Source organism: Macaca mulatta, chromosome 10 (assembly GCF_049350105.2).
Source record: "Macaca mulatta isolate MMU2019108-1 chromosome 10, T2T-MMU8v2.0, whole genome shotgun sequence".
NCBI lineage: Eukaryota > Metazoa > Chordata > Mammalia > Primates > Cercopithecidae > Macaca > Macaca mulatta.
In genome coordinates, this window is record NC_133415.1 from 81,327,469 (window position 1) to 81,348,831 (window position 21,363).

The window sequence follows — 21,363 nt, forward strand, 5'->3', positions numbered from 1 at the left end:
CTTCTTATAAAAGCACCAATTCTATTGGATCAAGACTCTTACTCTGATGACCTCATCCAGTCTTAATCACCTCCTTAAAGGCTCCATCCTCAATACAGTCATGTGGGAGGTTAATGCCTCAACATATGGATTTTAGGGAGGCACAATCCAGGTCACTGCAAACATGGTAATTGATTAGCTATGTCTGCTGTGGATGAAGGAAAGGGACAGTGTGGACTCAAACGGTGGCTTGAGCAGCATTGTGGGATTGTTAGGGATAGACATCATGTCTCATTTATATCCACCATGGCACCTGACCCATCCTGGGAACCAGAGTGTGACCACTATCCAGTTACCACCTGTGTCCAGTGCAGATTAGAACTTTGCAGGGCCTCAGCTGGGAGGGCCCTGGGCAACAGGAGCTGCTCAGAGCCAAATAAAGCAGGGCGTGAGTTTTGGTGCTCTGAGCTGGAGGCCACGCAAGCACTGAGAATGGGGCAGGATGACCAGAAAGCAGCATGACCTCTTGCCCTGTGTCCAGGAGAGATGAATCCCAGGTGCTGGCCAAGAACACCAGAGAAAGAAGTGGAGGCCTCTGAAACACAAGAGCAGCCCATCTGCCCTGGCAAGTGTGCCTGTCCAGAAGACTGCATTTGCAGGTCATGGACGCATGGGTTGAGAGGGCCAGGGTGTCCAGAGGCCAGAGCCCAGGAGCATGGCCAGGAAGAGAAAGAGGAAAGCCTGAGGCCTGGGGCTAGACACGGGGATCACTGGATCATGGGTCAAAAAAGTGGCTTTCAGGGTCAACCAGCCAATCATCCAGGGGACATATCTCAGGGGACAACTGGGAATCATCCTAGAGGGGTGGGTGGTGGAGTGAATGGGCATAGGAATCTTGCCTCCTTACCCTCCTTCCACCCAAACTCTGAGGCAGGTGAGCCATAAGGTGCCTAGGCCTGGGGGTGGTGGGGTGGGATGGGGTTGGGGTGTGGCTCAGATAAACAGCCCTGGAAACCACAAGCTGCCCCACCCAGCCCAGGCATGGCCCTGCAGCCTCTGTGTTGGATTGGATCTAATTTCTGAGCCTCTGTACATCTGGGTCAAATTTGGTTTGGTCTGTCCTGGTTCTCAGCAATGTCTGGACAACCACCACTTTGGTCCTGACCAGAGAGTTGGGCAACTGAGTCCTCAGTGGCCCTATTATGCTCCCAGGCAGAGCTCAGGCCTGCTAGCATGCTCCCCCTCTCCCAACAGTCCCTAAGAACAGACATGGGGCAGGGAATACTTGCTTAGTCAAACTCTGGGGCTGTTTAAAAAGCCCAAGGCGCAAGAGGGCTCCCCCGGGGCAGGGTTTGGAGCTGCCCCTAGAGCTGCTGAATGGCTGCTGAGAAAAGCAAACTCACACCAAGGAGGCAGGTGAGAGGCCGGGCGGGCGCCACCTGCATCTGGTTTATTGTTCTGTTTTCTCCAAACTTAGCAGAGCAGAATGTGAGGCCACCTGGGGGGCAGCTGGGCCCACTGCATGGGGCCAGCCAGAGTCATTGTGAGTGTGTGGGCCAGAATCCATGAGACATCCAAATACAGGAGGCCTGGCACCCCGTCTTCTGCCTCCTCCATGCCCAAAGCCCCCACAGGGAGGCATGATGCGGCAAGCATGAGAGTGCAGGTCTCAAAGGAAGTGGGGGCAGCTGCGGGGCGAAGCAGCTGTTGGAAGCTCCATGGGAGCCTGGGCAGGCCTCCCCAGGCTTCGGGGCGCCGCCCTTTCGCTGCACAGAAGTTGGGATGTTGGGCCAGTTGAGATGGGTCAGATGCAAACAGGACCTTTCCAGGTCACTTCTCCCTGAGCTGTCCTTTTTCCCACAGTCCCCATCCCATGCTCCCCTCACCCGACATCCCTAGTCTGCACAAGATCCATCTCTTTCAGAGGAACCAAGACCCAGACAGCGAGGCCCAGAATCCCAGCACCTCCCTGGGATGCTCTCCTGCCAAGAGGATCTGCACAGTGCTGGGGCTTCTGACCACCCCAAGACAGGGAGGCGAGAGAAGCCTGTGGGGCTCCTAGTGGGAGGCTTGAGCATGGGGTGAAGGCCCCTCCCCGTTCCACTCATGGGCTGAGGTCTGCCCATGGCCCCGGCCCTGCATCTGTCTGTGCCACCATCCAGGGTGTGGCTGTGAATCCCAGAGGGACCTCCAGTCCGGGCTCCATGGGAACAACAGCTGCAGACCTGGTGGGGCGAGAGAGGGAGAGAAGAAGGTCGGGGAGGAAGGCTGGCTGCCAAAGGACACGAAGCCACTTCTCTCTACCCGGTCAGCTTGGGTTACTGGGGTGGGCTATGTACCTCAGAAAGCTGTATAGATGGGCCCTGGGGAGGAAGACCTGGACCCCAGCTCCCCATCCCTGTGGGGCTGCTAGCGGGGAGGCCAGACCCAGCCAGAGACCTACCGTAATTACGAGTATGCCAGGCCCTGAAGCCCCCGGGCTGGAGAGTGGAACTTGTCAGAATCCTCAAAAGACTGGTCTGCAGTAGTCAAGGAGAAAGGAGCCATAAGCCATGTGCCACCCGGGGAGCCACCTGCCTGTCACTCTCTGGGCTGGAGACAGCAGGCAGGCGATATAGCACTTTCTGAAGGCAGTCAGCCATCCCTAGCTCTGGCCGGGGGCAGCACTGCAGATCAGGGATGAGGGGTGCCTCTCAGATGCTCAGGGGATGCAGCCCACGCCCTTGCTCCCTACCTCCCTCAAGAGAGCGACAACCCCAGGCTCCTTCTCCCAGGGTGGCCTCCTCCAGAGGGCCCATCTGCTTCCTCAAGCACATGGACATGTACCAGGGCAGAAAAGGAAAAAGGCCAGCCTCTAGGAGTACTGATTGACATACCCACAGCAGCATCCTGTCTGCCTCCCCAACCTATGAAATTCATCACTCCACCACTCCCCACCCCTGCCTGACTCCCTCCCATGGTTCTCGTTGCTGGCAGGAGAAATTGGTGACCCTCTGTTCTCTCCATCCCTCACATTCTAAGCTCCAGACACACCTAAGAAAAAATACCCAAAACTTGGAAATAAGGCAAAAAAAGTGACTGTGTATCCTTTCAAAGTCAACCTAGAACATTATCAAATAAGCCCACCTTAAGAGTCATCTTATTCTGGGGCATGTGATGTCTTTTGACTTCATGCTACTGGCTAGGGCCCAGGCTTTGCTCTTTGGATGGATGTTCACTTGGAGGAGGCTGAGAAATGGCAGATGATTTCTCATTGGTAGAAAAGACAATCCCCAGAGGAAGGTTACAAGTTTATTGCTCTGTAGAAGCAGTTTGCAGCCAGCAATCTTATTTCAGCCCTCCTTGTTTTACTGGCTTCAGTCTCTCACCGTCTACTTTAAGCTGCTTTGTCATCCTGTTATGTCCCTCATTAATGAGTTAAATAAATTGTTGGCATATATTTGTATGTTATGTTTTTATGTATTTATGTATTTATTTATTTTTGAGACAGAGTCTTGCTCTGTTGTCCAGGCTAGCCAGACTGGAGTGCAATGGTGCAATCTCGGCTCACTGCAGCCTTGACCTCCTGGGCTCAAGTGATCCTCCCACCTCATCCTCCCAACTAGCTGGGACTACAGGTATGTGCCACCACACCCAGCTCATTTTTGTATTTTTTTTTTAGAGATGAGGTTTCGCCATGTTGCCCAGGCTGGTCTTGAATTCCTGACCTCGTGATCTGCCCACCTCGGCCTCCCAAAGTGCTAGGATTACAGGTGTGAGCCACTGTAATCGGCCATGTTAGGTTATTAATGTTTTGAACGTGGGCTCCAAATCTCTGCCTTCCCACCCCCACACCTTCGGCCCGAGGTCTTCTCTATCTAGGGCATTCCTCCCCAACTAAGAACCCCTGCCTCCTTCTTCAAACCCTGCTTGGGCAAGTCCTTCCCTGAAGATGGGCTACCCTCTACCCTCTGGATGGGTCACCTAGCAGCTCCCTTGCACCGTCCCTGGCACAAAAGTCTGTTATTATTTGAGTCACCATCACAGGCCTGCCTGAGCTGTGCAGAGAAGGGTCCCTGGTGGGAAGGGGCCCCATTCTGTGTGCAGGGCAGGCATTAGCACAGTTCTCAGAAGTTTCTGGGCTGCACCTAGTTGCTCTGACTGCCCCCAGAACAGCTGATTCTGCGGGACACCGTGGACATGTATCATCCTCAGTTGTCCTCCTAGGCCCTGAGCTTTCCCACCCTCTTTCCAGTGTCTCCGGACTCTCATACAGGCACCCTGGAGCACAGAGGCTCCATAGAGCATTGTCCACAGCCCCCTCCCCTGCCTCAGCCTGGTGGCTGCCCCACCTGCCCCTGCCTTGGATTTGGAGATGGCTCTGGGGCCCAAGCCACTGGCCTTGCTCTTGTGACAGGCATCCCAGCCTGATCAGCCCCCACATCAGGCTGAGGAAACGATGAGGGTGTCTCTTCCTGCATTTCAAGGCCATTCCCCAGAAACTAATCTCAAGATGCTCTTAGAAAAATACATTTTTGTGCTCAAATATATTTGCATCTCCTGTTTCCTAGAAGGTTCACAATGTACCCTGGCACATGAAAGGCTCTGACAAATTCTTCAATAGCCACTTACGTAATTTCAACACTGATTCTTTTTTTTTTTTTTTTTTTGAGACGGAGTCTCGCTCTGTCGCCCAGGCTGGAGTGCAGTGGCCGGATCTCAGCTCACTGCAAGCTCCGCCTCCCAGGTTCCCGCCATTCTCCTGCCTCAGCCTCCCGAGCAGCTGGGACTACAGGCGCCCGCCACCTCGCCCGGCTAGCTTTTTGTATTTTTTTAGTAGAGACGGTGTTTCACCGTGTTAGCCAGGATGGTCTCGATCTCCTGACCTCGTGATCCGCCCATCTCGGCCTCCCAAAGTGCTGGGATTACAGGCTTGAGCCACCGCGCCCAGCCGTAATTTCAACACTGATTCTTTCCTAAGCTCTGTTGCTCTGACCCATTATTGCTTTGGGGAATACTCAATAGGCTGTGCTCTAACCCAACCTCTTCCAGATCAGTGCCCCACAAACTGCACTGCAGCCTTCTGTGTGGGTGTGAACGGTGCCCTTCTGACTCATATATTCATTCAATAATTCTACTATTTATTAAGCACCTGCTGTGTGCCAGATTGAGTCCTAGGGGATCCCGTGGAAGCATCCCTTAGCCGGATAAGAAAACACCTGTAAGCCTCTTACGGAAGACAGTGGCCCTGGCCCCCACTACCCCCATACACAAAGACCTGTTCCGCCCCACCCACATCCTGTTGCCTCCTCCTTTTCCACAGCCAGTCCCTTCCTCTGTCCTCCCAGTGAGTTTCCAATCACCACTTGGATAGAAAAGGTTCTACTGGTTCAAAGGTTCTGCTGCACGTGAGTAAAGTGAGGCAACAGCCATTTCAGGAATGGGATGTGGGAAGATGACTTGGTCTCAAGTCCTAATCTGTAAAATGTGGGGAGGGAAGCTGGGCTAAGCCTCGTCTAAGGTCAGTCCCCTTCCATTGTCAGCGACCCAGTGCCTCACAGTGGTGTGTGCTACCCTCTGGTGGACACAGGGAGGCACAGGTACAGGCGTGCAGCCCACCAGCTCCGAGGGTCTTTGCTCTGGGCTCAGCTGGATGGGGATGGGGTGTTGGGGTAATTTCTAGACCTCATCAATTGCGATTTGAGTCTCTTTCCCTTGGCCAAGTGGTCAACTGAGAGCATCCAGAGTGGCGACCATCCCAGGCTGGAAGGCCAGGGGAGTGGGGGCCAGAAGGACCTCCCTGGACCCTAGCAGAGCTCCCTGCTCTCCGTCCTCCAAGAAGAGCTGGTCAGCCAGCATGAGGCACTGGTGAGATGCGGATGGAGTGGGCCCCTCTTGCCCAGCTGCTCCACAAGGGCCCCTCCTTCCTGCCACAGTGAGGGAGGGTGGATCACTCACCTGGAAGCCCCTCTCCGTGGGCTCTGGGGCAGGCCTGGGGTGGGGAGCTCGGGGGGCGCAGCACGGGGGCGAAGGCGCTCCTCTGTTTGACGGCGGAGATCATGTTGACAGGCGAGAAGGAGAAGACGCTGGTGGTGGGGGCAGCGGCCGGGAGGGACATGGAGGAGGCAGCCGCCAGCGGGGGGCTAGAGGGCATGACTCCGGGGCGGGGCGGGGAGGGGCAGGCGCAGCAGGGAAGGCGGTGGGAGACACAACAGGGAGACAGCACCAGAGTGAGCAGCTTGGCTGGGGCCCCACGTGGGCTGCTGACCCAGGTACCAGGCTCAGACCTCACTGGGAGCTGTGAGGGTCCTGGGCTAGCCCTGCCTTCTCAAGGGTTCTGAAGACCTTTTCTTGGGGCTGGGGATGACAGGGCCAGACCAGGTAAAGACAAAAGCAAAACCAGAACATTCAATAAAACCAAACAGTGGGAGGTAACCCCCAAAAATGAGATGAGCAACAGCTGGACTACTTCAGGATTTCTGCTGAAAACCCCAGGGATTCTGAGGAAACATTTATGAGCCTTGGGGTGACAAGGCTAGAGTCATAGTTCAGGAGTCACAGAAGAGCTGGACCAAGTAGTCAGGGATGAAGTTTGGGGGAACACACAAGCTTCTGTTATAAGCCTCTCTGTCCAACATCACAAACAGCATTCCAACTTCCTCCTCAAATATGCTCTCCTTGCCAATGTCCCCTATGTTCCTCTGTCCCTCTCCCACCTCCCCCTGCACCTTGGGGCACTTTGTTTCCTTACAGCTTAATGCAGGTCCTTGTCATTTCCAGCCTGGGCCCGGTGGGGGGTCTCCTGAATCTCCCACTTCCAGCTGGTCAATTTAAAGCAAAGTGCAGGGATCTACATCCTCAGATCTTCCTGTTCCCAAACTCCCCAGCCACCCAGGCTGTGGCTTGCCCTCCTGGGAATGGCAAGGGAGCCTCCTGCACACAGGCTTTGCCTGCCCCCTCTTCCTGCAGCCTCCTCTCCTGGGGGCTCAGGGCCAGGGCATCGCTGGATCCCACCTTTCTACATTCTCATCTGAACCCAATTCCCTGCCTCTCTCCTGTAAAGACCGGTAAGGCTGTGATTTGAGTATTATCCAGGCAGCAGGTAGTGGGGTTGGTGGGGCTTCCTGGAAGAAAGCAATAGCCTGAGAAGGCTGCCTTTGGCATCAGAGGACCCTCCTACTTCCCTTGATACAATAATGCCTTCAACAGCTGCCCCTCTTCCAAATGTCCTCAGCCTCATCTCCTTTAAGACAATAGTTACTGCCAGCTGGAGAGGCCCCCAGAGCCTGATGAAGGGCTTGAGACCAATGCCAGAAAATGTACTATAGCTCTTAATGCCCAGGGCTCACAGCTGCATTTTGCACCTTGGGTAGGTAGTGTGGGGAGTTTCGAGTCATTCCAGGGTTGCTGGTGGCTGAAGCAGAAGAACAAAGAGAGACCCAAGCAAACAGCCCCTGAGTCTCTGGCTGGGACAGTTCTGATGTCATTCCAGGAAGGTTCTGGCAAACTCAATGAGAATGACATCCCTTGGAGTTGGGCTACAAAGCACCTTGAACGTGGGGGGTGGAAGGGTAAGCCTTCGTCAAGACAGTATCGTGAAATGGGACCAACCCTCCCTCAAGTCCAGTGTGTCTCCAGCTGATGCTGGGTTTAAGCAGCTCTAGGATTCTTGATCTTCTTGCTGAATCGGAAGACCCCAGGTGGGCTGGCTTCTTCACACTGCGGCAGTGTGTTCCTCTACTGGTGACCACAGTGTATGTGCGGGAAGGAACTGATGTTCCAGGCCCCACTAGTGTTGGCCCAAGGGGGCGCCCCCAGAGAGGTTGTGAGGGTACTGCCCCAGAACTGAAGGGAAGGAGGAGCAGTCAAGCCTGGCCTGAGCAAAGAGCCAGGAGAGGCAGGGGCCTTGGGAGGGACGCCAGAGGGCCATGGCCTATGTGGACTCTGGCTTTTGGGGCCTTGGGTCCCAGAAGTTGAGCCCAGGCCAGAGAGGGCCAAGATCAAGCCTTCAGCCAGAAACAGCAGCAGGCAGGACACATGCCCTGCAAGGGAAGCCAGGCTGGTGGATAGACAGTGCAGTCTCGGCAATGGCAAATACGGGACATGGAGAGGGGAGGGCACCACGGGCAAAGCCATGACCAGTTCCTTCTGGGACAGCCTTCACCACTTCTCCAGCTCTCCAGAGTCGCCTGGGACTTCAGGGACAACCTCTCTTATGATTGATAGGGAGGCTTCTTGCACGTGACAGGAGTCGGGGGATCCCCCAAGCCCTGGGCTTTGCATACAGTGGGCGCTTTATAAATGTCTGCTGAATAGCTAAGCTAAAAAGACCTGTGAACTTGCTGATCTGGAACTTGATGTTGGAAGAGTCTTGAGGGCAGTGTAAAATGACAAGGCATCAAAGCCGTTCGGAATGTCACTCACTCATGACACGCAGGCATTGCCCGTCCACCCAGCTCTGAGCTCCCCACTCTAAGAAGCCAGATGGGACGTGGTCAGCGCCCACAGTCAGGGCTGGGTCTCCGAAATCAAACACTGGCCCTTTAGGCACAGTGGCACATTCAGATCCGAAATCAACCTTTAGCAGGGGGTGGAATTGACCCTATTTGACTGCGAGGAAACAAGTTGAAATAACTTGCTGAACGCCCGGCAGCTCCTGATCTGGCCACTGAAACTCAAATTCTGTCTGATCACACAGAATTCGCTCGCTCTGCCAGACGACATCGCAGGGACCACACCCTCCCCACGTCCACCCGGCCTCTGGAGTCCTGGGGGCTGGGGGCGGCTGGAACCTGGCTTCCCTCGAGCCCTGAATTTCCTTAGGCTTCCGGCAGGCGGCGCCAGCCTCCTCCCCAAGTCCCAGCGCGAGATGGGAAGGGGGCGGTGTCCCAGGTTTCAGATGGGCGCCCGCCTCCCTTAAAGCCCACTTCATGGGGACTGGAGGCCTAGAAGCGATGTGCATAACGGATCCGCAAAGAAGGCTAAAGTACTCTGGCCCCAGGACCCCGGGATGTGCAGCCTAGGGGTGGGGTTGAGGTCCCGCGGTAGGGGAGGTCCTAGGCGGGGACGGTGGGCCTGGCCCCGAGGGCTGAGCCAGGGTCGACTCTCACGGCGCCCGCGCCTCAACCCCTCCGGGATGGGCGGGGGCGGGGCTGAGCCCCGTTCCGCTCCCCGGCCCCAGCCCTTCCCTTGCCGGCGGGGGACACTCACTGGCGAAGGGTGAGGTGGCGGTGGAGCCATTGAGGAAGCTGGGGGACCCAGGCACGCCGAGGCCGGCCACTCCTGGCGCTCCGTAGCCGCCCAGGCCAGCTCCGAGGCCGCTGCCGTAGCCGCTCTGCTGCGAGCCGGGGCTGGGCGCGAACCCGCGGGGAGACGCGCTGCTGCAGCTGCGCGCGTAGCCTGCCAGAGAGAGCGCGGCCGTCAGGGGGCGGCGCCGGCCGGGGGAGGGGCGGTGGCGGGGCCTGAGGACCGCGGGAAGGCGCGGCGCACGCACCCGGCTCGGGCCCCGGGGTGGCGTCCCCGACGGCGATGGCCAGCGGGCTGCTGAAGGCATTGATGCCCACGACGGCGGGGTGCGGGTGGCTTGGGGCCAGGGGTCCGAGCGGCCCGGGTGCGCGGGGGGTGCTGTACAGAGCCTCGGCCACGTCCGCCGCGCGCTTCAGGAGGAGCTCCTGCGAAGACAAGAGGGAGGTACGGCCGAGACAACCGCGGGCGCCGCGTGCTGGCGAGCCCCGGGCCCCGCGGCGCTAGGAGGGCGAAGGCGCCATACCTGGTTACTGCCGGGCACTCCGTACAGGGCCTCTGCCAAGTCGGCCGCCCGCTTCAGCAGCACTTCCTGGGGACAGGGGGAGACAGCGGGACGGAGGGGCAGCCCCTGGGGGCGACGAAGGGGCCCTCGGGAGCCCCTCCTCACTCCCTTGCCCGCAGGACACCCTCAGCCCCGCCCCACCCCTCTGAGTACCTTGGGCAGCCTCTCGGGGTCTCCGGGGTGTCTGGGAATGACTTTCTGTAGCCTCTGGAATCCGTAGTCAATGGTGGGCTCGTTCAGAGCTGGGGAGGGGGGCGTCGTTTGGAGGACGTCTCCCCCGCAGCCCCCGACTCCCAGGGTGAGACGCAGGGCGCCAAAAGCAGGCCAGCGCCCAGTCCAGGAGCCTCGCTGCAGCCCCCTCCACCAGGCCCAGCCCAAGTCCCCCGGAAAACTCCAGGCACGCCCGGCAGCGAGGTTCGGGAAAGTTTCAGTTCCTTCGTTTGTTCATTCAACAAATATTTACTGGGCCAGGCTCTGTCCTCTGCCCTAGGCGCTTGGCATGAACACACCGGCACCCATTTGTGATTAGAAAAAAGGGAAACTGGCCAGGCGCGGTGGCTCAAGCCTGTAATCCCAGCACTTTGGGAGGCCGAGACGGGCGGATCACGAGGTCAGGAGATCGAGACCATCCTGACTAACACGGTGAAACCCCGTCTCTACTAAAAAATACAAAAAACTAGCCGGGCGAGGTGGCGGGCGCCTGTAGTCCCAGCTACTCGGGAGGCTGAGGCAGGAGAATGGTGTAAACCCAGGAGGCGGAGTTTGCAGTGAGCTGAGATCCGGCCACTGCACTCCAGCCTGGGAGACAGAGCGAGACTCTGTCTCAAAAAAAAAAAAAAAAAAAAAAAAAGGGAAACTCTATACATATATGAGTTATAGTCCTAAGGACAGGACTCGATGGAGAGTTTTCTCTTTCCATCTGGTCAAATCAGGAGTTTATTATAAAAAAAGAAAAAACAATCTCCATTTATCACGGCTCAAGTGGACTCTGCAGCATCTGAGGGCTAGAGGTTTGCATGCACCCCAGGGAAGCAACTGGAGAAGTGGGTGGCTTGGGCTGGGGCGGATGGAGTGGAGAAGATCCGGCCAGCGGCCAGATTCTACATTGCATCTCCACGTGTGTTGTGTTCACTGCTTACCCTGGCGTTGCGCAAGGGGTGTGTGTGTATGCGCGTCTGACCCAGTTCCCCACGCCCTTCTCCTTCTCCTTCCCCTTTTCCTGTTCCCTGCACCCTCCTTTTCGGATAGCCTGGCCCCGACCTACTCCACCAGTCTCAAAGCCCTACCTTCACCTGTAATTCTGACTTAGTGAATTTCCTTTAGTTTCCCGGCAAAGAAAAAGCACTCACTTCTGGGGCTCGGTCCTTGTCATTCCTTCTCCTGCAACTACCCTTCCTTCCCCCAGGTCAACCTCCCCACTAAGCCCTCGGGTTTCGGCTCAGTCGGGCTCAGCAGACACTCCCTACCAGAGGTTTTCCTTGATTGTCAGCCCCTTGACGGTGTGACCCCACCACCCCATGCGGTTCTCTGTTCAGCCTTTCCGGGTTAGACTGGAGCTCCCTGAGGGTAAGTAGGGTCACTACCGAGTGTCTCTCGAAGGGCTCGGTGAGCATCGGTGCAGGGGGCGGCGCGATGGTGGGGACTGCAGTGGGCTGGAGAGAAGTGGGTGGCTTAGCTGGGGCGGGGCGGGAAGATGGAAATGGGGAAGACTCGGTCAGCGGCCAAATAAAGCCAGGCTGGGGGGTTCTACACTGCCTCTCCACGTGTGTTCACTTCTTGCCCTGGCATCGTGCAAGGGGTGTGTATGTACGCATGTGTGTGTGCGTGTACATGCAGAGTGAGGCCTGGGGTAGTGTGGGGGAACCAAGAGACCCAGAAAAGATTCAAAAGATTCGGGGAGCAGCGATCCCATTGGCATCTTTGAAATAAACATCCCTTTGGAGAGGCCCTAAACCCTGGAGGGTCTGCGGGCGGGAGACACAGTGTTCAGGAGGTGAGATGGCCAAGGGAGAAAGAATGTTGGTTGTGGGGGGGACTTTGCCCCGGGGAAGGGACTAAGGAGCCAGAAGCCAGGGAGGGAAACACACAGAGCCACGGAAAGACGGTCCTGCGAGCGGAGCGATCACAGGCATAGATGGGTGACGGTGGCCCGACGTCGCCTGGGGGTGCGGCCACAGCGTAGAGCTCAGCTAACTCCTAACTCCAAGAACGGAGATCAGTGCGCGGGGTGGGGCTCCCTCCTTGCACCTTAGACCTCCCCTCCCCCTCCCGACTCCTTACCTGTGTAGACAAAGCGGCCGGGTGCTCCCTTGCAAAACTGCTTGGACTTGTAGGAGAGGGTCACCTCCACCACCCCGGGGATGTGCCGCGGGGGCGTCTGCACCCGGATGGCGTGGGGCGTGATGAGCTGCGAGGGGATAGGGGAGGCCTGCAGGTCCCGCACCGGCCAGGGGAGGGCCCAGCCCCCAGGCCCAGGGGGAGACTGGCGGGGTTGGCCCACCTCGCTCCACACGAGCACGTTTCCGAACACGACCTGCAACCCGTCGAAGAAGTTGTCGCCGATGACAATGACGGTGGCGCCGCCCGTGGTCCAGCCCTCCCCGGGGCTGATGGCCTTGATGCAGGGGGTGGCAGCTGGGAGGCAGGAGAGGACCCAGGTCAGGGGACCGCGCTGAGGTGGGGCCTGGGGACTGGCTGGGCCCGCGGCGGCCGGGGCTGGGCCGGGGTCCTGACCTTCGGAGGGGTCCAGGCGGCGCGCCCTGCGGCCATGCTTGGAGTTGTTGTGCACAAACATGTTGTCAGACACGGCCAGCACGTGTCCGTCCACGCTCACCGTCGTGGACACCACCACCTGCGGGGAGAGCCGAGGCCAGCCTGGCTGGGGCCCTCGGGGGCTCCCGGGAGGGGAATGTGGTGGGGAACCAGCACCTTGAGGCTGGTGGCTGGATGCTGGAATTTAGGGTCACTGGTGGGAGGAGGAGGGCTTCAGTCCTGCAGTGTCTGAGCTGGTGGAAGGGGGCCAGCTGGATCAGGTGACACCCCCAGATGAACTGACTCCCCAGAAGCTACAAAAATAAAGACCCCTGAAAAAACTGGCTCCTTGGGCAAAGAATGGCTACTGTTTTTGCATACACAGAATGCTGGGCTGTATCCACGGGCCTCCAAGGCAGGAATGGGGTCTTAGGCAAGCGGAGGGAGCAGCATCAGCCGGAGAACCCATCAGCAGGAGCCCCTGCCCTATTCTGGGGAGAAAACTGGGGCTGCCTTCTTCCCCCGCCCTGCACTGGGAGGGGTGTGCAGGCTGGGGATGTGCTAAGGGCAGCTGCTCTCCGCTTCACGCTATGCAAATTGCCTGGGTCGTTAATCATGTAAAAATGTCACAATTAGCATCTTCTTAAGTGGGACTCTAATGAAGCCTCCCTTGGCAGCCAGCATAAGTTGAGAAGGAGCTGCCCCACCCCCAGCAGGCACCAGGCTGGGGAGGCACAGGGCTGGGCAGAGGTCTGCCTTGGAGGCCTTTCCCAGGGTGGCAGGGTCACAGCCTTCCCTTCTCCCTCCCCTCCCCTCCATCAGGAAAGGGTGGGGTCGCAAGGGGAAACCCTTTCTCCAGACCCACCTGGAAGCGGCGCATGTCTCGGGGATTCCCCGCATTCTTCAGGCAGTTCTGGTTGCATTTGAGGAAGAACTTGAGGAAGAACCTGAAACAGTGTGGTCGGTGGGCTCAAGGGTCTGGGGGTTCTGGAAACAGGTGAAGATCCAACTGCTGCTTGCCATCCCCCCTCTCCGCAGGATGACTCCCCTCTTCCGGCTCCCACTTAGGCACACATCCCATATTCCCATCATGGTCTGCATATACCAGGGTGCCTGATACACACCAAACAGACCCATCGCAATGACAACTTCACTGCACAACCACACACACAGTGTACCGATCACACAGTGCTTATTTATGCCACAAAGTTTGTATTTAGCACTACCACACAGCATATATTCATCATAAAGAGTAAGCCCGTTATATACACCACATATACCTACTACTCATTATACCCAACACTGTATACCCATCACACATACAACATATGCTCCGTATGTGATGTGTATGCACACTTACCCAATGTAACTGTATCACACACAGTGTATATGTCACAGTATATGCTCATCACCCATATAGTACTTCTGTCACACAACACATCCCTCCCCGGAGTATACCCATCACCACACGATGTACACTCCTCAGACACAGCACATTCTTTGTAGGCACTGTTTATGCCTTGTATACTAATACTCACAAAATACAGCCATCACACACTCAGGGTATAACCTTCACACAAGCATAAGCGACATGTACTCCACGTATAGCCTGCACTCATCACACACACGGCATACTAATCAGACATAAAGCCCATACCCATCATGCACGGTGTATACCCGCCCTACGCAATATATGCACAGAGAAATAGGAAATACCCAGAACACATACATTAATACACATTTTATGCTGTAAATGATTACTCAAAATATAGTTATTGCAAATACTGTAGAGCCATACCATATAGCAGATGCCCCCAGCAAATTCACCTCCCACATGGCAGATCCTCTTCCTACACATTTTATATCCATTATACATGTAGGAAAACGTAATCACACAGAGCACATACCCACCATATACACATGGTGTATCTGTCAGACATGTGGTCCAGAGACACCGTGAATGTCTTCTTTTTTACATAGAGTTGTTGGGAAAAAAACACATATGCGCTGATGAGGCTGCTTTTTGGACAAACATGAGCACTTGGTCCTCCTCTCCTTCCTGGCAGTTGGCTGGGAGGGTGGGGCCTTGGTCCTGTTACCCACCAATAAGGTAGCCATGGACAATATTCTGGCTGTTGTACTCTTTTTTTTTTAGTCCTGGTTTTTTTTGGTTTGTTTTTTTTTTTTGTTTTTGAGGTGGAGTCTCACTGTGTTGCCCAGGCTCACCATCTCTCACTACAACCTCCACCTCCCGGGTTCAAGCAATTCTCCCTGCCTCAGCCCTCAGCTTCCTGAGTAGCTTGGATTACAGGTGCCTGCCACCATGCCTGGCTAATTTTTGTAGTTTTTAGTAGAGATGGTGTTTTGCCATGTTGGCCAGGCTGGTCTCAAATTCCTGACCTCAGGTGATTCGCCCGCCTCGGCCTCCCAGAGTGTTGGGATTACAAGCGTGAGCCACTGCGCCCGGCCCTGTTGTACTCTTAGTAAACTTGGAATATGATCAGTATCTGCCTTATGCCTTACAGCACTCTGTGAGCATCTGGGACGATGCCCTTTACAAACTGTAGAGCGTGTGGCTAACGTCTGCAGTAGGTCCTGACATGTGGCACAGCCTCCTAGGCCACTGTATGAGCTTCTCCAGTCAGCCAGCTTTCTCATTTTACCTCCACCCAATTGGGAGATATTTTTACCATACTATTTACTAGAGCAAATACAAGAATCCCAAACCTGGGGTGGAACTTTAACCACTGTATAGTTACTCCTGTACTGCTTATGTACCCCAAATTTGAATGTTCATTTAATTCACCAGAGTTGCCTCCAAAGTCTGCAAACATTAAATTCCTGGTTCAGAGGAAGATTTGTTACAGGCCCTGAAAGCCTAGTCCCCAAAAAGGAGGTCCCCAAGTCCTGGGAGGAGTAAGGACCAGTCCTGGAACTGAGGTGTCCTCAGCGGGCAGCCCCTCCTTGGGAGATGGTGGCAGTCACCTTCCTGGAGATACCTCTCCCTGGGGTCCTGCCTCTGTCTACATTCTCAGCACTTTTCATGTTCCCTCACAGTAGGCACCCCTATATTTCCCAAATGGTGCATCCCTACAGTGCAGACAATCCATTTGCCCCTACAGGATACCCTGCAGTGCACACAGCTATTATGCCCCCAAACAGTAGTCGCCAATATGTAGTCACCATATATACTCCTATGGGTCACCCCGAGGTGCAGACACCTCCAGTGCTCCTGAGAGGTATACCTGCACAGTGGACGCACTCCATTTCTCTCTTATTAGTTACTATAGTGATCACTCCCTACACCCCTTATGACACCCCATGGTGTAAACACACTACACCCACATGTGCAACATGTTCCTCATCCATGCTCCACATTCACATGTGACAGCATATAGACTCTCTACTCACACACACAGTGCAGACCAGTTCATTTAAATTAAGTACTGGTGTGCTCGGTCCTTTGGCAGGTGCTAGATGGAGGAAAAAACACCAGGATGGCTCATGGTCTCTGTCCTAAAGGGACTGAAGGCTCACCTTTGGATACCACTGAAGATGCGACAAGCATAGGACTGCACCAGAAGATGACACATGTGCCCACTGCACCCCACACCACTCAAAACTACAGAATCAAGAGGAAGGGTCCTTGGGAAGGGGCCAAGATAGGGGCTCTGGCCAGGCCTGGACTCTCTGTGTGACCTGGGGTAGGTAAATCCTTCCACACCCATGAAGGGAGAGTAGCGATTGAAGGCTGCCATGACACCTTCTAGTCCTGCCTCTGGGACATCCTTTATTTCCACCCTCCCCAAGGCTGTGGTTTCCTGCTCCCTCACTGGCCCTTCCCCAAGCCTTTGCTCAGCAGGTTTTCCCACTCCCACTATCCCTTTCCAGTACAGGTTTCATTTGTCCTTTGGGTCCACACCAATTCTCACACCCTGCCAGCCACCATTTTCTGGCCACTCTAGGTTTCAAGGACCACCCCTCCCTGAGAGCCCTAGGGCCCTGCCAGCACCTCTGTCTGTGGGGACACTTCAGTATTTGAGCTTGGCTAGCATTACCTGCAGAGTGTGGGTGAGTAAAAGCAGCTGCACAAGGCCATGGCCTGCTGTGGGAGCTGAGGGTCAGTCCTCTTCTCCCTTCCCTCTGGGCCTGTCCTCAGAGCTAGCACATAGTCGAAGCCATCCATGGTGCGGCTGAAACCTCACTCCCTTCCAGCTGGTAGTCCACGAGGCTGCTCCCAGTCAAAGCCTGCACCACCCCCCAAGACCAGCAGTGTCAGTGTCACCTGAGACCTTGCTACAAATGTAGAATCTCAGCCCCCACCTCAGACCTGCTGAGTCAGAGTCACATATCTGCGTTCATACACCCTCCAGGTGATGCTGGTGCACGCTGAAGTTTGAGAACCACTGCACTGGAGCTGCGCTACCCATTACTACAGCCGCCAGCCCCATGTGGCATGAACCCTGCAGCGTGGCTAGTCCGAACTGGAGATGTGCTGTAAGTGTAAAATACCCATTAGATTTCCAAGACTTAGAAAAAAAAAGAATATAAAATAATTCATCAGTAATCTTTTATGTTGATTTCATGTGGAAATGCTCATCTTTTAGATATATTGGGTTAAATAAAATGTATTATGATAATTAGTTGTATCAGTTTCCTGTGGCTACTGGAAAATTTAACATTACATATGTGACTTGAGGCCCTGCTCAGTGGCTCATGCCTGTAATCCCAGCATTTTGGGAGGCCGAGGTGGGTGGATCGCTTGAGGCCAGGAGTTTGAAACTAGCCTGGCCAATACTGCGAAACTCCATCTCTACTAAAAATATCGAAATTAGCTAGGAGAGGTGGTGCATGCCTGTAGTCCCAGCTACTCGGGAGGCTGAGGCATAAGAATTGCTTGAACGGGGGAGGTGGAGGTTGCAGTGAGCCAAGATTGCACCACTACACTCCAGCCTGGGTGACAGAGTGAGACCCTGTCTCAAAAAAAAAAAAAAAAAAGAAAAGAAAAGAAAAAAAAAGCATATTTACATATGTGACTTGCATTATATTAATATTGGACAATGCTTCTCTGGAGTGTATGTCTCTAGGAGAAAGTGACTCACATTTACTATTGATTGATTGGAGCACAGATTATAAAGTTAAGTGCTAATTTGTAGAAAACTGATAAGATACAAATGATATTTGTCAGTGGGAGCTAAAAACTTTGATGACCTGGAGGTAGAGCACGGAAAGATAGATAATAGAGACTGGGAAGGGTGAGTTGGGGGGCGGGAAGTGAAGAGAAGTGGGTTATAGGGTACAAACAAACAGCAAGATAGAAGGAATAAACTTCATGTTTGATAGCAGAGTAGGGTGACTATACTTAGCCAAAATGTATTGTACCTGCACGATGGACACCCTAAATATCCGGATTGGATCACCACACATGTATACTTTCACTTGTACCCTGCGAATTTATACTCCCCCAAATTTATATGACTTGGAAACAAATGATATTTGTCAGGAGAAGTAAATACTTTCTGTTTGGTGGAGAAATAAGCCCTAAAGATGATAAAATTGTCCTACGGACATTAACTTTGTATCTAATTTGGAAATCTTATTCCAGTATTTTTCACACAATCCCTTGCCTCTCCTTCCCTCCCTTCCAGTCCTTTCCATATACGCACACACACTCACACATATTTCAGTCGGTTTCTCTTCGTCTTCTTTGAATCAGCTTTGTCATCCCATTGGTTTCCTCATCAATAAGTTATAGAAAACTTCGACACATGCTCAGTAGCAATTTGTATGAGACTCATGCTTTTGACATTTTGAAGACTGTGCTTTGGCAAAGGTGACCGGCCCCCGAAGGCTCCTGCCTTCCAAGGCTGGACCTGGAATTAGAGGACTTCCGCTGGGGTCTAGAACCAGGAGCAGTGCCCCCTCCTCTCCCCTGGACCAGTGACTGCCAATCCTCCGGGTGTGGCTGCCTGGTCCTCTCTTTGCCCACCAGGGGGAGACAGACACACCACGGAGGCTGGAAGGGCAAACATGAGGACAACCCAGCGGACTTCTCCCTTGGCGGACGCCAAGGGGGTGACGCTTTATTCCACCTGAGCAGTCAGGGAAGGATGAGAATGGAGTCAGGGAAGAAGAAGGAGGGGCAGCAGGTCCTCCAAGCCATGTCTGCACAGAGGCCCGATGCGGGGGCTGGGGACTGGGAGAGGGTGAGAGGCCCCGTGGGCAGGGGAGCTGCAGGGAGACATATACACATGTGGAGCACACGTGGACGTGGGAGCTGCAGGCAGGTGCTTCCCTTGAAAGAAAAGAGCCTGGGCAGGGGCTGGGTAAGTGAGGACAAGGTTCCGGGCCTGGGACACCCTGCAGGGACTTGAGGCAGGAAGGGATGTGAACTTTGTTGAGGGGCTTGAAGCCCTGCTTGTCACCATGGAACCACCCCCCACCTCTAAAGCTTGGATGAGCCTGAGGGTGTTCTCTGAGCAGCCCTCCCCACTCCTGGCCCTATGGGGCTGAAAGAGAGTCTAGGAAAGCCCCTTTTTCCTGACCAGGATGGGAGCAGGGGGCAGGGAGTGGGGGGGAGCAAAGTGAGCCCAAGTCCACAGCCCTCTCTGACCTGAGAATCCCCATGGAGGGTAAGCACTGCAGGACCAGTGTCCAGTGCCATCCCCCTGTGGCCATGAGGCTCTCTGAGGGCATGGCTTCCTAATCCAGACCCCACAGAAAGGGGAGTAAAGGAAAGGCCAAATCCCAGAAGTTTCCATTAGGATTACTGGAAGAAAACACCATAAATACAAGCATGACTTACACATAAAATGCATTAAGGAGGTAACTATGCAAACAAACAAATAAGACAAAACAAAACAAACAAACAAAAAACCAGGGAACCAGGTCTAACCCATCAGGCACTTAGCAGCTTAGCAAGTGCCCAGAATGCTGCTGAGTTTGTCACTTTGGCATCATCTTGCTGAATCCCCCAGGTGATGTCGATGCCCAGGTGGTGTCGGTCTGCAACCATTCCCACTTCACAGATGAGAAAACCAAGGCTAAGCTACAAAGACATAGTAAATGCCGAAGTCAGGATATGAACACGGGTCTTTATGAATCACTGATGCTGACAAGAGTCCTAGAAGTCCTTGTAAGTGGGGCTCTCAGAGTCCGACTCAGGCTGGTACTGCAGCGGCAAGCCCGCCTTCAAAAGTGGCTCTGAGAGGCAGGCTGTGTGGGGACCAGGATAGCTACGTTGCGGGGATTTCCTCGAGGTTACAAATTCAACAGGGTTGCAAAGGACAAACTCGGGTCCTCCTGCTCCTAGTTTTGGGATTTTGGCTGTTGTGACTGCTGCTGTCAGTCGAGAAGATCTTCAGTATTAAAAAAACAATGGAACCAAGAGTTAAAAATTGTTCTAGCTCATTGGGGCTATAGGGGCTTCGTTATTCCATTCTGCCTATATTCCACATTCTCAATAAAAGCTACAATGAAAGACCAGAAGAAGAGTTGTGAACAGTGGCCATCCAACTAATGAAGTACCTAAAGGGTGGCAGTTATGCATCACGACTCTGATGCCTGTGACTTAAAGGAAAGCTCAGAGTAGTTCACCCGCACACCCACCTTACTACATCCTGAACTTAGTTTAGCCTTCGTAATGATGTCTATAAATGCTTTTTATTCCTCCCCGTAAAAACAGCTCAAGATGAAATGAAAATAAACTTCTTGTCCATGGAGTATTTCCTACCAAAGAAGCAAATTCTGGGTTGAGTATGGCTGAAGTGCAAACATTTAACGTATACACTACTTCTCAGGGGTGACACCATTGCATAAAGTAAACTTCCCAAGCACAGTGCTTTACTCAAAAGAGACACTCAGTAGAGAGGGCAAGTGTGAAGGCAACTGATGTGAGTCCACTGTTAAACTCTAGGTTCTCGGTGGGGTGGAAGGCAGAGTGGGATGGAGTTGCCTTTTTCTTTTTTCTTTTTTTTTTTTTTGAGACAGGGTCTCACTCTGTCGCCCAGACTGGAGTACAGTGGTGTGATCTTGGCTCACTGCAGCCTTGACCTCTCAGGCTTAAGTGATCCTCTCACCTCAGCCTCCTGAGCAGCTGGGACTACAGGTCACACTACCATGCTCAGCTAATTTTGTTTATTTTTTGTAGAGACGGAGGTCTCAGTATGTTGCCCAGGCTGGTCTCAAACTCCTGGGCTCAGGTGATCCTTCTGACTCAGCCTCTCAAAATGCTGTGATTACAGGCATGAGCCACTGTGCCTAGCTGGGAGCTGTTTTTGGAAGACAACGTCCAGGTACTCTACAGTGAATTGATGCCTGCCTGATTCCCTCATGCCCCAGCTGCAGTATAGATGGTCAAATGGCTCACAGCTGCCCTGAGTTAATCTGAGACTTACCCTTAGCCAAGAGCATATACTACCCACCAGTAGCCCACAGCCAATGACAGATTGACATTACAAGGAGGACCAACTCTCCGGCCATTCACACTCCAGATCTCCACATGGGATAGGCTGACGCTAGACTCCAGCTGAGACCACCTCCTCATTAAGCTGCCTCTCCGCTCATTCCTTTTCTCCTGAGAGCTCTCCTTCGATAAACCTCTTCCACAAGAATCCCCATCTCAGGCTCTGCTTCCAGGAATCCCATCCTAAGAAACCTTAGGTCACAGAGCTAAGGCTTTTCACCAGCTTTTTCCTCCCTGCATCCCCACGAGACACTTAGGGCTGAAATCATGTTCTCACTTCCAAAGAGAAAGCTGTCAGTAAGTCAAAGAGCTGGAAGGAGAGCCCAAGTGCATTTTCCAATACAGGACTGTCAGGGGCAAGGAAGAGCATGTCTAGATTACA

At 54.2% G+C, this 21,363-nt stretch overlaps 1 protein-coding gene and 1 long non-coding RNA gene across 5 annotated transcripts in view; one reads left to right on the forward strand and one right to left on the reverse strand.

Moving 5' to 3' along the window:
* Positions 1-1,396: 1,396 nt before the first annotated feature.
* EBF4 (EBF family member 4) overlaps positions 1,397-21,363 on the reverse strand; it is a 66,331-nt gene continuing 46,364 nt past the window's right edge. For 2 of the 4 annotated variants that reach the window (XR_013399763.1, XR_013399764.1), the window contains 11 exons: positions 13,383-13,464; positions 12,500-12,617; positions 12,267-12,400; positions 12,047-12,173; positions 9,920-10,008; positions 9,728-9,793; positions 9,452-9,629; positions 9,169-9,357; positions 5,917-5,998; positions 2,423-2,498; positions 1,397-2,204 (listed from right to left, as the gene is read on the reverse strand). Coding sequence is in view for 2 of the 4 variants with exons in the window: in XM_077951381.1 (XP_077807507.1) it covers positions 2,428-2,498; positions 5,917-6,114; positions 9,169-9,357; positions 9,452-9,629; positions 9,728-9,793; positions 9,920-10,008; positions 12,047-12,173; positions 12,267-12,400; positions 12,500-12,617; positions 13,383-13,464 (1,252 nt within the window). In the remaining 2 variants the exon portion in view is untranslated. Of the gene's footprint in view, positions 2,205-2,422; positions 2,499-5,916; positions 6,115-9,168; positions 9,358-9,451; positions 9,630-9,727; positions 9,794-9,919; positions 10,009-12,046; positions 12,174-12,266; positions 12,401-12,499; positions 12,618-13,382; positions 13,465-21,363 lie in introns of all 4 variants that reach the window. The other 2 variants (XM_077951381.1, XM_015149412.3) reach the window with 1 other exon arrangement.
* On the forward strand, positions 9,511-17,151 carry LOC144332052 (uncharacterized). The gene is made up of 4 exons (XR_013399766.1): positions 9,511-9,648; positions 11,172-11,332; positions 15,988-16,221; positions 16,891-17,151. It is a non-coding gene; the product is annotated as an uncharacterized LOC144332052 (long non-coding RNA).